The 21,340-nt window shown below is 40.1% G+C and overlaps 2 protein-coding genes, 1 long non-coding RNA gene and 1 pseudogene across 3 annotated transcripts; 3 read left to right on the forward strand and 1 right to left on the reverse strand.

Annotated features, from left to right (window-relative positions):
- Nucleotides 1-2,857: 2,857 nt before the first annotated feature.
- On the forward strand, nucleotides 2,858-5,552 carry LOC133706724 (elongation factor 2-like; annotated as a pseudogene).
- A 129-nt stretch (nucleotides 5,553-5,681) lies between these two features.
- LOC133706725 (protein WHAT'S THIS FACTOR 1 homolog, chloroplastic) lies at nucleotides 5,682-7,365 on the forward strand. Its single transcript, XM_062132270.1, has one exon. The coding sequence runs from the start codon at nucleotides 6,094-6,096 to the stop codon at nucleotides 7,264-7,266; it is 1,173 nt and encodes a 390-aa protein (XP_061988254.1). The 5' UTR covers nucleotides 5,682-6,093; the 3' UTR covers nucleotides 7,267-7,365.
- A 9,598-nt stretch (nucleotides 7,366-16,963) lies between these two features.
- LOC133745645 (extracellular ribonuclease LE-like) lies at nucleotides 16,964-18,658 on the forward strand. The gene is made up of 4 exons (XM_062173750.1): nucleotides 16,964-17,358; nucleotides 17,447-17,605; nucleotides 17,712-17,925; nucleotides 18,022-18,658. The coding sequence occupies exons 1-4, from the start codon at nucleotides 17,248-17,250 to the stop codon at nucleotides 18,255-18,257; spliced, it is 720 nt and encodes a 239-aa protein (XP_062029734.1). The 5' UTR covers nucleotides 16,964-17,247; the 3' UTR covers nucleotides 18,258-18,658.
- A 195-nt stretch (nucleotides 18,659-18,853) lies between these two features.
- On the reverse strand, nucleotides 18,854-19,685 carry LOC133745646 (uncharacterized). Its single transcript, XR_009863699.1, has 2 exons — nucleotides 19,143-19,685; nucleotides 18,854-19,053 (listed from the first exon to the last, which is right to left on the reverse strand). It is a non-coding gene; the product is annotated as an uncharacterized LOC133745646 (long non-coding RNA).
- Between the last annotated feature and the right edge of the window lie 1,655 nt (nucleotides 19,686-21,340).

Genomic DNA, 21,340 nt, shown 5'->3' on the forward strand with positions numbered 1-21,340 from the left:
ACCCTCAGCTTCACCCAACAAGGCTTAGAGGCCCATCATCAGGTGAAGGAAGTCCGAGACGAGACCCTCAACTTCACCCAACAAGGAGCTTAGAGGCCTAGCATCAGGTGAAAGAAGTCCGAGACGAGACCCTCAGCTTCACCCAACAAGGCTTAGAGGCCCATCATCAGGTGAAGGAAGTCTGAGACGAGACCCTCAGCTTCACCCAACAAGGAGCTTGGAGGCCCAACATCAGGTGAAGGAAGTCTGAGACGAGACCCTCAGTTTCACCTAACAAGGAAGCCTGGACGCCCAACATCAAGCAAAAGAAGCCCGAGGCTATACATTCAGTCGCAAGAGGTGGACGACCAAGACTAGGTACATGACCACCAGGGGCATACCTTCAGTCACAAGCAGACGACCAAAGCTACTCATGTAGTCAAACTAATCGAAGGAAAAGATAGGCCCACTTGAAGAAAACAATCCCACCACTTTACACTTGGATTTCAACGGATCTTCCGTTGACTCGTTGATGCCAAAATCGGCACCAACATTTGGTATGATTGGTTGATGTTAGTGGAGATGGCGATCATGATTGTTGCGGATTAGTGAATTGTTCGTTTGGATTTCTTGTTCAGTATTCAGTAGCTGCATGACTTCAGTGATATGAGCCTTCATTTGGGGTGTTATATAAGACCATTTAGCATGATGACAGTTCAGGTGTTTTGAGGCTGGAGCACCATTTTAAAGCCTATTCAGGTTGGGCAGACTTTGTGAATTCATCTATCGACCTAGACATGGTGCTTCCATGATAACTTTGTTGATGGTGGTTTATAATGTTCTAACCTCAACACTACGGCATTAATCCTTTCCCAAAGAGGAAACACTAACTTTGAGCTCAAGCTACGGGCATCAGTTGTCCTTGAATACAATGTCTTTGGCCTCAAGCTACCGGGCATCAACACTTGTACGTCCTAAAAGGAAACCTGGAGCTATTTTTAATTAAGTGAAGAACCAACAATTGAATTGGATCTTGAGTTTATATTTTTTGTATTGTATGGTCATTACCACACTGTCGATATTATGTTCATTAGTAAATATCTTGAAATTACTTAAGTTTTGACTTTTTATGTTGTTCTTCGAAGAGACAGGTCATGATGTATAATTTTGCTTTTAGTATACTTTGTCTTCCCATTAAAAGAAGAAGAAGAAAAAATTTGATCTTCTTTTACTAATAAAAATGGACATATCCGTCAAGCACACAATATCAAGAGTCAACATTTAAGTAATTTCACTTCATTCTGGCATGAAAATGACAAAAAGTACAAACTTTAAAACATGGACAAAGTGAAAACACTGAACTTAGAGCGTACTTCCTGTGACGGAATACTTTGAAAGAAGTTGGGTGTCAAATAGCACGATGCACATATATTTCTTCATTGTAACAAGAAGCTAGATCTATATTACCCAATGAAAATTGTAACTACAAATGGGTTTATCTTTCTCTTTTAATTTGGGCCCAAAGATCTTAGAAAGAAATAAGAATAGCCGAGCCCAACCCATTTAGCGAATACAACACTCACACTCTCTCACTCCTCCCGTTCGCTTTCGGTTGCTGACTCGCTGCCGATCGAGAGTCCTTCTCACGCTCGCTTCGTCTTCAAGGTCTGTCTTCTTATTATTTATTATGATTCTAATCCTTGATCACTGCTTTGTATTATTCATTGCAGTCCTCATTGTACGTTTTGCATTACCCAAATCAGCTCTTGCTTGTTTTCTCTCACGGATTATGTTGTTTGCTTGTGCATGCGTTTGTTTTTGAGCGACATTGTTACGTTTAGATTTTCTTCTACGATATATGTGTATTGCTTACTTCTTTTTGGTATCGATATTTGATCTATCATCTGTGTTCGATGTTTTCATATGATGCTCTGTTTTTGTTTCGCTGGAATATTGCTACGTAAAGTTTTTCTGATCGATAAATGAAAATTTTTACGTCAGACACGTGGAGTTTCTTTGTTGTTGTGGGCTAAGGGCTAAGGGTGTGTTTGTTTCGCCAGAAAGCTTTTACGTGGAAAGGTAGTTCGATGTCTTTGTTTTCCTATAGTTGAAATGTTTTACCTGAGATAAGATGTCTCTTTACTGTTATGTGTAATTTTTACGTAGATCCTTTGTTTTATAAATTGAGCAATCTAAGGCTCTGTTTTGCTGGAATAGTAGGGTACTTTTATGCTGCCTATTAGAATTTCCTATGTTTTTCTGCCTAAATATTTTGTACTAGAACATTAATTGTTCTGTTATAGTACGTGTTACACTGACTTGCATATAACACTGAGACTCTTTGCTTCGTCCAAAATTTGAGGTTGGAAAATAATCTGATATGGTTATTATTAAGTATTAACAGTGAAAGCATCTATATATATATTAGTAGTTTTCTTCTGGAAAAGATAGTTTAACATTCATCTTAGGGGTAATAAAAGAATACTAACCTGGTCGATACAGTTTTTGTGTAATACTTTTACATATTTTAATGCCTTCATCTTAGGGAGCACTAAAACAATGGTATTGGAATTTTTTTTTTCAATCAAATGTTTTTATCTGTTTCATTAATCAAGGTAGACAATTTACTTGATTTCTCTTTTCCAAGACAAAATGTGTCTACGAAGTTCAACAAGTCAGTTAAGTGTTTATTTGGAATGTAACTATTCAATTAGTGCATGTAATGTGCTTAATTGCATAAAAGGAATGGTGAAATGCATTGACGTCTGTAGTTGTATTTGAAGTAACAGAACAAATGCATTGATCAATCACTCCTTGTTCTACACCTTGTCGTTGCAAATTTCAAGATGTTACCTTTGGTGTTTCAAATGTGTTGCGTGTAGTATTTTTACTGTATTCACATAAATGAACAGAAAATTCATCTCTTCACTTTTGATATTCAGGTACCTTTAGTGATTGCTGGTTTCCCTTAAAGACTAGTCAAGATGGTAAGTCAGTTATCAATCTAATATTTATTGTTGAGTTTCTTCATCATTTGGTTAGTGAGATATTCGGGATATGTACAGGTGAAGTTTACAGATGAGGAGCTTCGCCGGATTATGGACTCCAAACACAACATTCGCAATATGTCTGTTATTGCACATGTTGATCACGGTACTAATCATCTTTTCATTTGATGATTTGTTTTTCTCAGAGGGTGATTATATAGTTTTTGTTTTGATTTAGCTTTGATTTTGATGGCCTACTGGTAGATATGTTCTAGTATTTTTGCTATATTTCCGTTTGCATGTACTTTGAAATTGTGTTTGCACTCCAACTCCTTGGGTTTCTATGTGGCACCTTTTGAATGATTTTTATCTATAATCTTTTTCCCCTTTTCATTTGTAGTAGTTCAAAGTTATTCAGTTGTATTGGTTCAAAGTTCTGATGGTATCCAAATTCAATCTGCAGGGAAGTCAACCCTTACGGATTCTCTTGTGGCTGCTGCTGGTATCATTGCCCAAGAGGTTGCTGGTGATGTTCGGATGACAGATACCCGTGCTGATGAGGCAGAGCGTGGCATCACAATCAAATCTACTGGTATCTCCCTCTATTATGAAATGTCTGATGATGCTCTGAAGAGCTACAAGGGAGAAAGAAACGGAAATGAGTACCTCATCAACCTCATTGATTCCCCGGGCACGTTGACTTTTCATCTGAGGTCACAGCTGCTCTTCGCATTACTGATGGTGCACTTGTGGTCGTTGATTGCATTGAGGGCGTTTGTGTACAAACAGAGACTGTGCTTCGTCAAGCCTTGGGAGAAAGGATCAGGCCTGTTTTGACTGTTAACAAGATGGACAGGTGCTTCCTTGAGCTCCAGGTGGATGGAGAGGAGGCGTACCAAGCATTTCAAAGGGTTATTGAGAATGCTAATGTCATTATGGCTACCTACGAAGACCCCCTCCTTGGTGATGTCCAGGTCTACCCTGAGAAAGGAACGTACGGTTGCTTTCTCTGCTGGTTTGCATGGTTGGGCTTTCACTCTAACCAACTTTGCCAAGATGTATGCATCCAAGTTTGGAGTTGATGAGTCAAAGATGATGGAAAGGCTCTGGGGTGAGAACTATTTTGACCCAGCTACCGAGAAATGGACCACCAAGAGCACTGGTTCTGCTACCTGCAAGCGTGGTTTCGTTCAGTTCTGCTATGAACCCATCAAGCAGATTATCAACACTTGCATGAATGACCAGAAGGACAAGCTGTGGCCTATGTTGACAAAGCTTGGAGTCACCATGCATGAAGAGTGACGAAAAGGAGCTGATGGGAAAAGCACTGATGAAGCGTGTTATGCAGAACTGGCTGCCAGCCAGCAGTGCCTAGCTTGTTGGAAATGATGATCTTTCATCTTCCCTCTCCTTCAACTGCTCAGAGGTATCGTGTGGAGAATTTGTATGAGGGCCCCCTTGATGACCAATATGCCAATGCCATTAGGAACTGTGATCCTGAAGGACCTCTTATGCTGTATGTGTCTAAGATGATTCCTGCCTCTGACAAGGGTAGATTCTTTGCTTTTGGTCGTGTGTTTGCTGGGAAAGTCCATACAGGTGTGAAGGTTAGAATTATGGGTCCAAATTATATTCCTGGAGAAAAGAAGATTTGTATGTTAAGAATGTACGTACAGAGAACTGTAATCTGGATGGGAAAGAAACAAGAAACTGTTGAGGACGTTCCTTGTGGTAACACTGTTGCCTTGGTTGGTCTGGATCAGTTTATCACCAAGAATGCTACATTAACAAATGAAAAGGAAACCGATGCCCACCCCATTCGTGCTATGAAGTTCTCTGTCTCACCCGTTGCTGTTCAATGCAAGGTTGCTTCTGACCTTCCCAAACTTGTTGAAGGTCTCAAACGTCTGGCAAAGTCTGATCCTATGGTTGTCTGTTCCATTGAGGAGTCTGGGGAGCACATTATTGCAGGTGCTGGTGAACTCGATCACCTTGAAATCTGTCTGAAGGATCTTCAGGATGATTTTATGGGTGGAGCAGAAATTATAAAATCTGATCCTGTTGTGTCCTTCCGTGAGACGGTCCTCGAGAAGTCTAGCCGTACGTACAGTGATGAGCAAGTCACCCAACAAGCATAACCGCCTGTACATGGAAGGAAGGTCTTCCTGAGGCCATTGATGATGGTCGTATTGGTCCAAGGGATGATCCCAAAATTCGTTCTTTTAATCTTGGCTGAGGAATTTGGTTGGGACAAGGATCTTGCTAAGAAAATCTGGTGTTTTGGGCCTGAGACTATTGGTCCTAACATGGTTGTTGACATGTGCATGTAAGGGAGTCCAGTACCTCAATGAAATCAAGGACTCAGTCGTTGCTGGGTTCCAGTGGGCTTCAAAGGAAGGAGCATTGGCTGAAGAAAACATGAGGGGTATTTGCTTTGAAATCTGTGATGTGGTTCGGAGGTGGTCAGGTTATTCCAACTGCTAGGAGTAGGAGGGTCATCTATGCCAAGGCTCCTTGAACCTGTGTATCTTGTTGAAATTCAAGCTCCTGAGAATGCTCTTGGCAGCGCTATACGATAATTTCCTACTATGCATTTTGATTATCTTTGCATTTCAACTGTACTTACTGGATGTGGCATGTTTTAACTGTACTACGTACTGCTTGCTAATTTGACCATATTAATGAGCATATAATGTGAGACAAGTTTAAGCTCATTTTCAAGTTGTCTCCACGAGTTTCTTAGGCCATGACAGGTTCTATAGATCATCAAATGACTGCTCCAACATTTCCAAGCCTTTGTGTGATCACTAGAAATTAGAGCACCCCTTGTGGTTGAGAAACTTGTTTCAAGGTATCTGAGGCCATTAAGGTGTTGCTAACCAACGCGCACCTATTATGGTGTAACACCGAATTGGTCACTCCCAAACAACCGTAAAGGGTGGCCGGGAGCGCTCAATATTGAATTCCCAGTTCACCACTTTACTGCAGTAGCCTTTATGGCTCTTCCACCTCCCACAAAGCCGGAAGAGGATCCTCGGAAACTGATTGAACCGACCGTTGGGTAGAACATGCACGCCAAGTGTTCGACGTTTTGCCTCACCCAGACTCTCACCTCTGTTATTTCACAATGTACAAGAAACCCACCTTAGCTCGCTTTCACCAACTTCTCAAAACCCCATTTCAGCAAACACCTTGTATGTGGGTCTCAGTAAAGCACAGACACAGCGGAGGAAGAAGACCCAAGAAGAGAGTCTACCACAGGGACCATGACCTTGACAAAGCCATGGACTTGCGGAAGAAGCCTGCCTTGATTTTACAGCTCAAATCCATTATTCAGTCACACAAGCACCAATCTTTACTTCTCAGGGACCTCGAGAAGGAAGTTGGGTTTGTTCACAAGTGGAATTTCATGGCTGTTATAGAGAAAAATCCTTCAATTTTCTATGTTGGTGGTGGCAATAGAATGCCCCCTTTTGTTCAGCTCACTGAAAAAGCTGAAAGGGTTGCTAGGGAACAAGCTGAAGCTAAGCAGTTGATGGAACCCATTTTGGTTAAGAATCTAAGGAAATTGTTAATGTTGTCAGTTGATTGCAGGGTTCCACTCGAATCGATTGATTTCGTTCAATGTGAATTGGGTTTGCCGGATGATTTCAGAAAGTCATTGATTCCAAAGTACCCTGAATTTTTTTCAGTTAAGGATGTCAGTGGAAGAGCCTATCTTCATTTGGAGAATTGGGATTCTTCCCTAGCAGTCACAGCTCGTGAGGAACGATTAGCTAGTGATGGGATTGTGGCCTCTGATGGAGTGGGAAAGAATTTTAGAATATCGAAAGATGGTAATTTTCGAGGTCCACAAGCCTTTACAATGAGGTTTCCTGCTGGTTTTAGGCCAAATGCAAGTTATCTTGAGCAACTTGAAAAGTGGCAGAAACTCGAATTCCCTTCTCCGTATTTGAATGCAAGGAGGTTCGACATTGCTGATACTAAAGCAAGGAAGCGAGTGGTGGCAGTGCTTCATGAGCTCCTCAGTTTGACTATGGAGAAGAGGATGACATCTGCTCAAATGGAGGCATTTCATTCAGAGTATTTCTTACCTTCCAAATTGCTGCTTTGTTTGATAAAGCATAATGGTATCTTTTACATAACTAATAAAGGTGCAAGGAGTACTGTTTTTCTTAAAGAAGCTTATGATGGGCCAAATTTGATGAACAAATGTCCCATCTTGTTATTCAATGATAAATTTGTAGGACTTAGTGGTAGGAGAGAGATCAATTCATGTAATGTGATGCCTTCTTTATAGATTTATCTTGAAAGTGTAGATGTGGTTTGTTGTTAGTATCAATTATGTATTGCTATACATTCATTATAGATTCTTCTGGAAAATGTTGATTTTGTCTTAGGGATTTATGTCAATGCAGCTTTCATGCATCTCATTTTTTGTTCAACTACTCAATTCTGTATTGGTAAAAGTCTGAACTTATTAGATGCTTGGCTACTTCATGTTGCTAAACATGTCACACTGTAACTTGATATGCGGTAACTGTTAAGTTCTGCTAAACAGAGTAGTTTCGAGATGGTCAAGTTCCAAAATTGGTTCATCTAGAATCATCTTAATCGTGTCATGTTTTGATCCTCACAACATCCTTGACAGATTTACTTTTTGGTCTGCATTACACAACAATTAGACTGCTCTAAAATATTCTATAACATATGGAAAGACTTATATATAATGAGTATATAATCCGGAGTATTCTTGGATGTGAACTTTAGCAAACCTGCAAGACTATAACTAAGAACCCTCAAAATACAAGTCTGTGTATCATTTCACTTCCTACAAGTTTTAACAAATCATTAAGATCTTTTTGGTCTGAACAACTCTTTGAATCAGTTCAATTCCTGACATCTCTAAGTTGATGGGACATCAGCCCATTATCTTCATGGAGGTAACAACAATTGCATAAAACACTTCTGAAAGAAAGCTTATAGATAGAAGTGGGCTTGAGTAGTATTTTGGTACATCCAGGTTAACAATGGCCAACTTGCAGAGATGAAGGTTCCAGTCAGGAACTTCAAAATCTTTTCTAAGCTATCTGAATGTATCGGATGACAACATTTTATCATCTGTTATTTGATCCTTAGATTATGCAACTGCAATTATATTCTCCATGGTTTTATAATATTCAGGGGTTTGAACTTTGAATGGTTGCTCGTGTACCCAAACAATATGCTTGCTCATCCTTCAGTGCTGATGTTTGGGCACTTTGAGCCTGGACTGGACTGGACTATGTTCTGATTCTGCTTGATATGTGGATTAATTTGTGCCCTGGTTGGAATCATAGAAATATGAGAGAGGTATGTGCATGTGTGTGTGTGTGTGTATGATTTTTTCTCTTGTTCATTCTATTTACTCTATAATGTTGTTTATGCAGTTTAAATGTTTTATAGATGTTTAAGACTTCTTGTTTTTTACATATACTGAACTTATTTATGTTTGCGCAATAGCACTTTTTATAATGCTGAAGGCACTAGCAAGAAAAGATTCCTGTTTTCTGTCAAATTCATTCTCATATGTTCTCTACGATGCTGAATGTAAGCCGAGTAATAACCCAACGAACTGACTGTCTTTTCCATGAAACAAGGCCTTTCAATACGTTACGCTGCCATTTTTCCAATATCATTGAATAGCATGGCCTGGGTTGTGCAGTTTTCCCATTTCCTTCCAGCGCTCATATGTTTTTTTTTTCAGTGGACCATAGAGTAGGCCGGTCATCAACCTATGATTACTAATTTGCTATGTGCCTAGATAATGGGCATTACAGGTATGCATCTTATCTCATCATGACTTTTGTTTTTCTGAAATACTTGGAACCTGTACTTAAAATTTATTTTTACCATACACATTTCCTTTTCTCCCAAGTCATTGCTACTATATTCAATGATAGCATACGAACAAAGTTTTATTTATGTACAGTAGTTTATGATAGACTAAGTTGAGAAAGTAAACTAAAGACCTTTAGAACAATGTTAGGTCAGTTGTGAAAGTAACGTGGTTGTGGACATCTGTAAGGGAGTCCAGTGCCTTAATGAGGTAATGGACTGTGGTTGCTGGGTTCCAGTTGGCCTCAAAGAAAGGTGCATTTAGCTGAAGAAAGCATGAGAAGTACTTTGTTTGAAATTTGTGATGTGGTTTTTCATGCTGATGCTATTCACAGAGCAGGTGGTCGGGTTGTTACATATGCTATGTTGTCTGCTTTTCCTATTTGAACTTGTCGTTTCAATCTTATTGTAATTGGTTAAATACTGACCAGATGCATTACTGGGTTCTTGAACTATGTAGTGGTCCTTCTGTGTTTCATGTTTCTTTATAGAGATTGCAGCAAGGCGCTGCAAGCTTTTCTTTTACAAAATATTGCAGGTCGGAGATAGGTCCCTTCATGATAAGTATAATTAAGGAAGTGTTGAAAAACGAACATAAAACTGTTTCAGAAAATGGAGAGAGCTTTGTTGGGAAGAACTTGAGAGAGAGAGAGTTTAGATGCAGAGAAGGATGGAGATTCAAGTGTTTATTCATCTCACAATGGAGGGTTTATATAGGAATACAAAGCTAGTGTGAATGCTATGGTAAGAAGTCCATTATAGTGCCTTCAATGATCATAGCTGCAACTCCACATGGTTGCTGCAATTATGAGAGCTGCCATGCTTGTAGTGGCTTCAATGATCATAGCTGCAACTCCACATGATATAGATATTTATATTACAACACTCCCCCTTGGATATTTCATGTTAATAGTATTGTCTAGGTCGTGCGCTTCTAAGTTGCCTCGTTAAAAAAAAAACTTGCCAAGTAATAAAAACCCTGTGGGAAAAACAACCTTGGTCGAAGGAGAAAAAGAGCACAACGCTCATGAGTGTGGGGTAGCAATATCATAGCTTCGGAGATAAGTGGAGTCTTCTTATCAGCATCATAAGTAGGTAGTATGTCTACGAGAGGGATGCATTTAGATTTGCTACACCAAAACCTTGCCCGGTAAACCCAGTGGGAAAAACCCGTGGTCGAAGGGAAAAGATGAGCAAATGCATATATGTTGAATCAAAACATCTTCAGGATGGAGCGACTATGCTAAAGATGTGCCTCGTTAAAACCTTGCCAGGTAATAAAACCCAGTGGGACAAAATAACCCTGGACGAAGGACAAAAGAGTACACGATGGTCAAGTGGGTATGCTTCTGGATACTCCCCCTGATTTCAACTTCCCCTAAAAGTTACATGTTAGGTAATTCAGATAATTTACGTAGACCAATACCTTGTACATGCTTCTGGAATGTAGACTTTGGTAGTGACTTAGTGAAGAGGTCTGCACGATTGTCTTCAGATCGAATCTGCTTGACCTCAATCTTCTGATGCTCTTGTTGTTGCTGATTGAAGAAAAACTTTGGTGCAATATGTTTGGTGTTGTCTCCTTTGATGAAACCTGTCTTCATTTGCTCGATGCAAGCAGCATTATCCTCGTGGATAGTGGTTGGTTCATCAGTGGTGGAATGCAGGCCACATGTGCTTTGAACATGCTTTGTGATGGCTCTCAACCATATACATTCACGTACTGCTTCGTGAAGAGCTAGAATCTCAGCATGATTCGAAGAGGTAGCAACAAGGGTCTGTTTTGTAGACCTCCAAGAAATTGCGGTATTCCCAATGGTAAAGACATAACCAGTTTGGGAACGTGCCTTGTGTGGGTCTGATAGATAGCCTGCATCAGCATATCCAACAAGGCGAGCATCATTCTGAGGATCAAGGGGGTTTGATCCATTTCTTGATGCATAGGGATAAAATAAGCCCATATCAATCGTTCCTCTAAGATAACGAAAAATATCTTTTATACCATTCCAGTGGCGGCGTGTTGGTGCAGAGCTATATCTAGCTAACAAGTTCACAGAAAATGAAATGTCTGGTCTAGTGCATTGAGTCAAGTACAATAATGCACCTATTGCACTTAGATATGGGACTTCTGGTGCCAATATCTCTTCGTTATCATCTGCGGGACGAAACGGATCTCTCTTAGGGTCTAGACTTTGGATGACCATGGGTGTGCTTGAAGGTTTCGCTTTATCCTCATTAAAGCGTCTTAACATCTTCTGGATGTAGTTTGATTGATGAAGCAGAATCCCATCAGCACGGTGCTCAAGCTCCAGGCCGAGGCAGTAATTCGTTCTCCCAAGATCTTTCATTTCGAATTCAGACTTCAGGTGCTTGGCGGTTTCTTTGATCTCTTCAGGAGTACCAATCAGATTCATGTCATCGACATAAACTGCCACAATTGCAAATCCAGAACTTGTTTTCTTAATAAACACGCATGGGCATAGTTCATTGTTTACATATCCCATCTCAATCAAATATTCACTTAGACGGTTGTACCACATCCGTCCGGATTGTTTCAATCCATAAAGTGAACGCCTCAAACGAATGGAGAGGGTGTTCCGTGGTCTAGAACTATTTGTATCTGGTATCTTAAGTCCTTCAGGAACTTTCATGTATATCTCTGTATCAAGATCCCCATAGAGATAAGCTGTGACCACATCCATTAGCTGCATATTCAGTTTTTCGGAAATTGCTAAACTGATGAGGTAGCGGAACGTTATAACATCCATTACAGGAGAATATGTCTCATCGTAATCAATCCCAGGGCGTTGAGAGAATCCTTGCGCCACTAGACGAGCCTTGTATCTTACAATCTCGTTTTCCTCATTACGCTTCCTTACAAATACCCATTTAAATCCTACAGGTTTAACATGGTGAGGTGTGGGAACGACAGGTCCGAACACTTTTCTCTTTGTCAAGGAATCTAATTCGACCTGAATTGCTTCTTTCCATTTTGGCCAGTCGTCTCTACGTTGACATTCATCAACAGAGCGAGGTTCGATGTCATCGCTAGTTATAATTTCGGTAGCTACCGCGAATACAAATATATCATCGATGATAATCTCATTCCGATTCCAAATCTCACTTAAGCATGCATAATTTATAGAGATTTCTCTATTCTCGAGAGTGGGTTCAGACGTTGGAGCGTCCCCCAACGTTGTCTCTTCTAGGACGGACCCATAATCTGGAATTATCTCGTGAGATGGATCAGTTGAGATCGCGATGTCTAGTGGATTCGTTTGTGCCGGTTTTACCCTCTTCCGGGGATAGGAATCCTTCGAACCTAGTGGTCTACCTCGCTTCTGGGCAGGGACATGTGACTGGTTAGCCGCCATGGTCGTACCTCGTCCATCCGGGACAACGCGTCCTACAGGGACATCTATTCTTGCAGGCACATTTGCAGCAGGTATATGTGATCTCGTCACTTTAGCTAGATCAGAGAAAGCGTCTGGCATATTTTGGGCTACACTCTGTAGATCTAGAATTCTTCGCACTTCATTATCGCATTGTGCGGTTCGGGGATCAAGATAAGACATAGTGGGGACATTCCACGTCAATTCACGTCGTTCATCAGGAACGGTAACGTTCTTATCTCCCCCTAACGGCGGGAAGACTGTCTCATCAAAGTGACAATCCACAAATCTAGCGGTAAAGAGATCGCCTGTCAAGGGCTCTAAAAAGCGTATAATGGATGGAGATTCATAACCGATATATATGCCCATCCTTCGTTGAGGACCCATTTTTGTACGTTGTGGCGGCGCAATTGGCACGAGAACTGCACACCCAAATACACGTAAGTGCGAAACATCAGGTTCGTACCCAGTCACCAACTGTAACGCGGAATAAGGTTGGGTGGCAATGGGCCTCAGTCGGACCAACATGGCTGCATGCAAAATTGCATGGCCCCACGCAGATACTGGAAGCTTGGTTCGCATTACCAAGGTCCGTGCGATCATTTGTAATCTTTTAATGAACGCTTCTGCGAGACCATTCTGGGTGTGAACATAGGGAACTGGATGCTCAACATTAATCCCAAGGGACATGCAATAATCATCAAAAGATTTTGATGTAAACTCTCCGGCATTATCAAGTCTTATGGACTTGATTGGATAATCCGGGTGGTGAGCCCTTAATTTAATGATCTGGGCAAGGAGTTTAGCAAACGCAGCATTTCTTGTGGACAATAGTGTAACATGTGACCACCTTGTCGATGCATCAACCAAAACCATGAAATATTTAAATGGTCCGCATGGTGGTTGGATAGGTCCACATATATCCCCTTGTATCCTTTGTAGAAAAAGGTTGGAGTCTTTTTCAGTCTTTGCATATGATGGTCTTATATTTAATTTTCCCAATGAGCAAGCTTGGCATAATGTGTTACTGTACACAAGATCCTTATTGGTAAGGGGATGCCCGTGGGATGAATTTAGGATACGGCGCATCATACTTTGACCTGGGTGTCCCAAACGGTCATGCCAAAGCAAGTAGTTGCTCGAATTGGTTAGCTTCTGGCTGGTTATGTGATTTGCCTCAATTGATCTAATGGTAGCCATGTAGAGACCACTCGAGAGGCATTTTAGCTTCTCCAATGTACGCTTCCGGCCATACAAATTGGAGGTTATGCAAAGATATTCCACTCCTTTTTCCTCAGTGGTTTCAACGTGATAACCGTTGGCTCGAATATCCTTAAAACTCAATAACGTTCTTCTGGAACGTGGAGAATATAAGGCCTCATTAATGGTAAATTCAGTACCATTGGACAACATAAATTGGGCTTTGCCATGGCCCTCTATCAGGTTGGATTGACCTGATATAGTTGTCACAGAGGTATGAGTAGGCAATAAGTTTAAAAAAAACTTCCTATCTCGGAGTATGGTGTGCGTAGTAGCACTATCAGCTAGACAACAAACTTCCTCACAAGACATGCCTATTCACATATTTAACTCAATGGATCACATGTATGAAAATAAATAACTTTATTGAATTAAACATCCAAGCATAACCAAATTATGTAAAACTAATATTCCAAAAATCACCAAAGATAATCTGAAAAATAGAAAGCATTATTCATAACAATAACATAGATATGGCACAAGTGCCTATTATGCCCATGTCCTCGAGTTTTCAATCCTCGATGTATCCATTGGCTGCTTGGAAATAAGTAATCTCCAAGGTGGTATCCATAGGGACTGACTCTTCCACAAGGTTGGCCTCTCGAGTTCCGCGTCTGGCGTGATACTCTCCTATCTCTTCATCTGTTGCACGACAGGTGCGGGACCAATGGTCAGTGCCTCCACATCTATAACATAGATTATGCTGATTTTGAGGGCGACGGGCCGGACCAGGGTTCTCTCTAATTTGAGCTTGTCGGACTTGGCCATTTCGGTTTCCACCACGTGGGCCTTGTCCACGTCCTCCTCGACCCCTTGGGCCATTGCCTGGGTGGTCACGATCATATGGGCCATTTCTGGGCCCATTTCTCCTTCCATGCCTTGGACGTTCAGACCTTCTTCCCCTTCCACGGCCCCGGTTCCTCCTTCCACGATTATTTTCGTGATGGGCAATAGTATTTGCTTCAGGCAAAGGAATTGCTCTAGTACCGGTGGGCCTTGCTTGATCATTCCTCAGAAGTAGGTTGTTGTTCTTTTCAGCGAGCAACAGGATGGTGATTAATTCGGAGAATCTAGCAAAGTTTCTTTCCCTGTATTGTTGCTGCAGGACCATACAGGAAGGTGGGAAGGTGGAGAAAGTTTTCTCCAGTAGGTCGGCTTCTGTGAGCTCTTCTCCACAGAATTTTAGGAGTGACCGAATCCAGCAGATTTCAGAGTTATACTCATTGACAGTCTTGAAATCTTGGAAACGTATGTTCTGCCAATCGTGCCTTGCTTCCAAAGAGATCGTGGGTCTTCTTCAGCTAAATATTCCACCTTGAGTGCTTCTTCCATATGTTTCCTGATGAAAATCATAGCCCTTGCCTTCATGTCTTCAGGGGTGATGTTGTCAGCAATAATCGTGATCTCATCTTATTTGCAGTCAGATGAAGCTTGACATCTTGGGTCCACTTGAGATAGTTCCTTCCGGAAACTTCCAAAGCGACAAAGTCAAGTTTGTTGAGATTTGACATTCTCTACAAGGATTTAAAGGACAATAGTTAGTGCTATGGGTAATAACTTCCATAAGCAATCAATAAGAACTTCAGGTTCTATAACATGGTATGAAAAATCGGATTAAACATGTATAGTGAATTTGTGGAGGAAACTTCAAGTTCCTTATATGGTATTATCGAAGCTACAGGTTCGATATATGTGAAATATTATTTCTCAACCCTTTTGGTTCAATATTTATGTGTGTGAACTTCCGGTTCGTTAAGTACCTGCATTCCGCACATATATATTCTAATGCAAAGAATTTAAGCGGGTAAAATATTTAAATTTAATATGAGCAGGTAATACCACAAAACATTATCATAATAAATAATGAAGGAAAGATGTATCATTATCACAAAGTCCAAACAAGTATATATAGATATTTGTCACAATATACATGAATTGATAGCTAAATTAAAAGCTATTGATTTTCCTTTTTACTCATTCAATTATGCCAATTATAGTGCAAGAGAAATAAGTGTTTCTCATAGAAGATTAAGTTAAACTAGATGCTTCAAAAGTCATAAATCGTGACTGCAGTTCCTACTGAACAGCAGTCGAAAGACGAACTGAAACACTAAGCAAAACTACCCAGAAAAATATGAAAATTTACAGAGATGCAGTAAACACACAGGGGCTCCAGCATACAAAATTTGGTGAGTTTTGGAGTTGATTTACTATTTCAAATAAATACTGGAACACAGAGAACAGAAGGTAAAATGAAACAGCAAAATCGGTTTTTGTTTGGAAAAACCTACTTGGTTGTAGAGCTGGTAGAGTGAAGTTGATTGAATGATGAACTGTCTCTTCTCTGCAACCCAAGAGTTATTCACCTCTCCTCTTGTCAATCTGCAATCCAAATCGTAGAGCTATTCGTGCTGATAACGTGTTGAAAAACGAACATAAAACTGTTTCAGAAAATGGAGAGAGCTTTGTTGGGAAGAACTTGAGAGAGAGAGAGTTTAGATGCAGAGAAGGATGGAGATTCAAGTGTTTATTCATCTCACAATGGAGGGTTTATATAGGAATACAAAGCTAGTGTGAATGCTATGGTAAGAAGTCCATTATAGTGCCTTCAATGATCATAGCTGCAACTCCACATGGTTGCTGCAATTATGAGAGCTGCCATGCTTGTAGTGGCTTCAATGATCATAGCTGCAACTCCACATGATATAGACATTTATATTACAACAGGAAGAAGGGTTGTGGAGACACAAGCAGTGGGAACAACCTATCTAGAACATCCAAGTTTATCTGACCAAAGCCTTGAAAGGAGACCACAACTGTTCAAATGTATGCACATATAGTTAGTTTGGTATTTCGTTTGCTATTGAATCTATTATCTGGTTTTGTGACTTACATTTTATCTTCTGTTGTAAATAGATTCTACAGAACAATTTAGATCAATTATCCAGCTTGTGTGGTGATCCTGAGCATTTGTTTTAGCTATGCAGAGTTGCAGACCCCAGTTAACAATCGCAACAGCCATAATTTCTGCGGTCGATTCTACGTTTACCAATCTCTAATGATGGAAGGGTAAGTATACTCAACCTGGAATGGTTCCTATACGCTCTTGTTTTCTTGTTCTGTTTGATACAAATCAAAGTTAGCTTTAGACTTTCTAGTTAAACCAAATTTAATAATATAAAAAATAACTGGGAGCTTGGAAACTATGGTTGTAATGGCTCTTGTACCGTAGTAAGTACCAAGTAGTAACTAAACTCCTGAGTTTAATATAAATCCCCCCAATGTCCCTAATCATTTTTAAAATGTATAACAAATCATAATTAACTGGGAAAGTTCTACAGTGCTCACCGGAGCTGGCTAGATTTGTGGGATTTGATGTTGATTAAGTACTGTCACTCACATAACTAGACTGACCCCTTCCTTTCCACACTTGGATCCAACTTGTTTTATAAAATGCAGGTAACAGATAATGTTACACATTTACACTTCAAGTTATCAAAAGCGGTAGTTGGACTAGACTCTACTCTTCAAAAGCAAAGACAAAACAATAAATTTCTAGCAGAGAAGTGAAAAATATGTCCAAGTTCCAACTGGCTCTTCAACCCAAATATCTCTTACAGATATCAGTAATAAATGGAACTCGATCCACACTCAACCATAATCTCATCTCCAATATTATATAGTTGGCTCTAATATCACATATCCATTCTATATAGCCCTATATCCAACGAGAGACCCTAATCTTATAAACCATGAAATCCCATTCCCCCATCTTCTGTTTGATACTCTGTGCTCTCATAAGCCTGTCAACAACTATTCTAACCGCTCAGGAAAATCCTGTTTCCTTCTACATTGCTTATCAGGTGTAGCTAATTAGCGCAATACTGCATTACTATGATTATTACTGCAACTACAAGTTAATCCTGATTTACTTTTCTGTTATCTTATTAGTGGCCAGGCTCATACTGTGCAGCAGCAAAGCAGGGTTGTTGCTACCCAAAGAGTATTAGAAAACATCCCAGTTTCACAATTGGTGGCATATGGCCTTATACTTTTTCTGGGGATAGACCAACCTACTGCAAATCTAAGACCCCTTATAGTTTATCTAAGGTAAATTAAAGTTCCCTCCTGCTTCCTCATCATTCAAGTTGCTACACTTGATTATAGATTACTGATGTATCTTTCATCTTATATTTTTGATTGAATTAATTAATAGATCTCAAACCTGACCAAGAGTTTGGAAAGGAATTGGCCATCACTATCCTGCCCAAGCCGTACTAGTAGCATTAGCAGTAAGAAACTATGGATGCAAGAATGGCAGAAATATGGGACTTGTGCAGAATCACTCTTTGGAGGTCAATATCAATACTTTCATGCAGGTCTCAATCTCAGGAAGAAAATAGACATGCTCCAGATACTCAGCAATGCAGGTCTGATCACTACTATAATCCAACTTTCGGATTTCAGTTCAAATAAATTAGTGGAACTCAAAACTTTTCGCTTAATAATATCGGTATTTGATGCAGAAATCCATCCAAATGGGTCATTTTATGAGATGACTGCAGTTTTCAATGCCATACAAAAGGCCACCATCTATCTTCCGGGGCTTATCTGTAACAAAGACAAATCAGGCAACAAACAGCTCTACCAGATTATACTCTGTGGAAACACCGCCGGAACCAGAATCACAGACTGCCTCGGCAACCAAAGATCGAATACTGGACAATGCCCCGAAAACTTTAAGTTCCCTCCCTTGCAATGAGAATCTGTTATTGTTTCTTGTTTTACAATTTCGTTCGAGCATTCACAGTCGGTGGACTGAAAAAGTTCTGCTCAATCTATACAATTCTAACGTGGTGTGAGTATTGAATGCAATAAAAGAGACACACGGGATCAACCGTCAAAAGAGAAATCATAAAAAGAAAAGTTAAAACAGATCCACAGAAGGGATCAACCGAACAGCCACCCAAAGTGAGAGACTGGCCACCGATACTCATCGGTGCGGAGCCTCCACCTACCCTCAAACCGGCCATGTTGTTGTTTGTACTAATATGTATTAATTACCATAAGAGTCTTTTTTGGATCAAAATGAAGTAATGAACTGAGTTAAAGACCTAGGGTAAGACGGAAGTGTAACATCATCATGAGGTGACTAGAACTTATTTGCATCACTGTTGGATTCTCTTGCCATCACCAATTCTCTACAACCCACCCTTGTTTAAAAGCATCCAATCGTACCCAGATCCAGAACCAACGATCTTACATGGTAAAAAAAAAGTTTTAATGCTTTACATGGCTCTATCCTCTATAAGCTTCTTTTGATTACCAACAAAGCTGAGAAACAGAACAAATCATCACTGAACTTAATTGGAGAAATTTCTCTTTCTGGTTCAAGAACAAAATTTCTGAAACAAATAACACATCTCAATAATCAATATACAATAATTCCAGATCTGGGCATGTTACAAATTCCCCAATATGTGGCGTGCTCGTTCAACCATCATTTGTAGTTCTCCTCTCTCAACTTAAGCTTCTCCATCATTTGGATCTGCAAAAACCTAATAATAAAAAATTATTAAAGATACAAGCTTTGGACCCAGTAAAATGAATTTACTTCTAAATCAAATCATGGGTAAAAGATACAAACTAATCAGAACATGGACGAGAAGACAGGGGAAGAGATGAAGAGAAGCACATCACAGACTATGGGTGGAATAGGCAAGAACCCATTTTTCCGTATATAGAAATTATATGTTTACATGAGCCCAGATCCCCACTCCAGTCCCCCTATTTACCCTTAATCCTTATCAGAACAGAATGAAGGAATGAGAGATAAAGCTTAGTGAAAAGACTGTAGGAATGGGAGGCATAGGCAAGAAATCCAAGAGTGGGTTTTCTTTCTCTATTCATTTTTTGCCAACCCTCCCACTCCAACAAGATTTCCGAGTCCAGTCTCTCCCTCCTACACTGTTGTGCTGACACTGGAGTGCTGGCCATGTTATATAAAAGTAGAGGACTAGAGAGGCACGAGGGTGCCATGTGTTTTACAGTGGAGGGTTCAGGGCACGCATCGCTACTTCGCTAGCGTCCCGTTCAGTCAAAGCGCTGTGACCGTAGCGTGACTGTTTTAATGTTTCTAAATGCATCGATGGATTTGGATTTCACGGCTTCATGCTGATCTGCTGTGCACTCTGACTCGGACGCTCAAGGGTTCTGTTCTCAATACCAATATAGTAATAGTGGAAATTCCTTTTCCTTTAAAATGAATCAAATATTTAGATATCACACAATGTATTTTTTAGATGAAATATAATCCTCTATCGATAACATTAACGGATCGATATAACATCAAGAAGGACTACAAAAAATGGGTGTGACAGACTGCAACCTCAACTTCACTTACATGGAAGTCGTGCACAACTCCAGAACGATCATAGGTTACAGGCAGGTCATTTGAAATAACCATCATGAGCCAAGGAAGCCTAACTTTGAAGTTTTGAACCACTGAAAATGTCCCAACCTCTCGGGCTACAAAACTTGCAATCAAATGAGCAGCTTGATGCCTTGGTTTGTTCATTTGCCTCTCTAGGAACAAAGTCAATCCTAGGAACTTGAAGCAAGGACTGAAAAATCGATTTTTTTGCCGATAATTCTGTGAAATTTTCGTTTTTTTTTGTTCACGATATTTTCTTGATATTCCATAATAATTTCATTTGAAATTTTCGATATATCGCAATATTTGTAGAAATTTGGGCGAAACTCACTAAATTTCGTCATTTTTCTCGTGGCCCAACTTTATTTCCTCCTTTTTCTCGTGGTCCAACAGTCTAATTTGCCAATTTTTGAATTCAAAATTCGGGAAAAAGGGGGCAATACCAAACTCAAGGAGGTTCTAACCTTAGTTGTACAATGACAATATAAACAACTCAACCATTGCTGGTGGAAGGAGACTTGGTTATTATGTGAATATTGTTAAAGTGAAATGACAATTGGAATTGGTCTACTCATTTCATTTCATAGTCCCTTTATATAGGGATAGAATTACAACGGAAATATCGATTACATTAATGATACTAAATGCTGATTGATCCGTAATTGTGCTGATTGATGGTAATCACTGATTCCTTGATTCCCTCTCCGTCAGTTGCTTTGACGAAGGCACACAATATGTTTTTCCTTTAACACTCCCCCTTGTGCCAAGTCAAAGCGAAATGGTGCATGAGTTGTTGCCTCACTAAAAACCTTGCCAAGTAACAATAAAAACCCTGTGGGACAAAAAATACGCCTTGGTCGAAGGAAAAGAGCACAACGCACCTTTTACATTTGAGGATGACATGTGTGTGTTAGACTCCCCCTGACGTCTACACCTCCCCCTGATACTTACATTAATCAGGGGAGCTTGGAAAGTCTTCGCATTCCTATGCTTTTCACATGTTTCTCAAATATGGCCTTAGGCAATGATTTGGTGAACAAATCTGCCACATTCTCCTCAGATCTTACTTGATTCACTTGAATCTTGAGGAGGGCCTGTTGTTGCTGATTGTACAAAAACTTTGGCGATATGTGTTTTGTATTATCACCCTTGATATATCCTAGCTTCATCTGTTCGATGCAAGCTGCATTATCTTCATAAATGCAAGTAGGCTCTTCAGTGGTAGAACTCAAACCACTAGTCCCTCGAATATGTGTGATGATAGCTCTTAACCATACACATTCACGAACCGCCTCATGTAGAGCAATGATCTCTGAGTGGTTCGAGGAGGTAACCATAAGGGTTTGCTTGGTTGATCTCCAAGATATCGCCGTGTTCCCAATGGTGAATACATAACCAATTTGGGAACGACC

The sequence above is a fragment of the Rosa rugosa genome, chromosome 4 (assembly GCF_958449725.1).
Source record: "Rosa rugosa chromosome 4, drRosRugo1.1, whole genome shotgun sequence".
In the NCBI taxonomy this organism is placed as follows: Eukaryota; Viridiplantae; Streptophyta; class Magnoliopsida; order Rosales; family Rosaceae; genus Rosa; species Rosa rugosa.

Bases quoted from the DNA above. Each gene is read 5' to 3' on its own strand.
- LOC133745645 (XM_062173750.1), top strand. From the start codon at position 17,248: ATGAAATCCCATTCCCCCATCTTCTGTTTGATACTCTGTGCTCTCATA. The intron at 17,359-17,446 runs GTGTAGCTAATT...TTATCTTATTAG, and splicing joins CCTTCTACATTGCTTATCAG to TGGCCAGGCTCATACTGTGC. The intron at 17,926-18,021 runs GTCTGATCACTA...TATTTGATGCAG, and splicing joins CCAGATACTCAGCAATGCAG to AAATCCATCCAAATGGGTCA.
- LOC133706725 (XM_062132270.1), top strand. From the start codon at position 6,094: ATGTACAAGAAACCCACCTTAGCTCGCTTTCACCAACTTCTCAAAACC.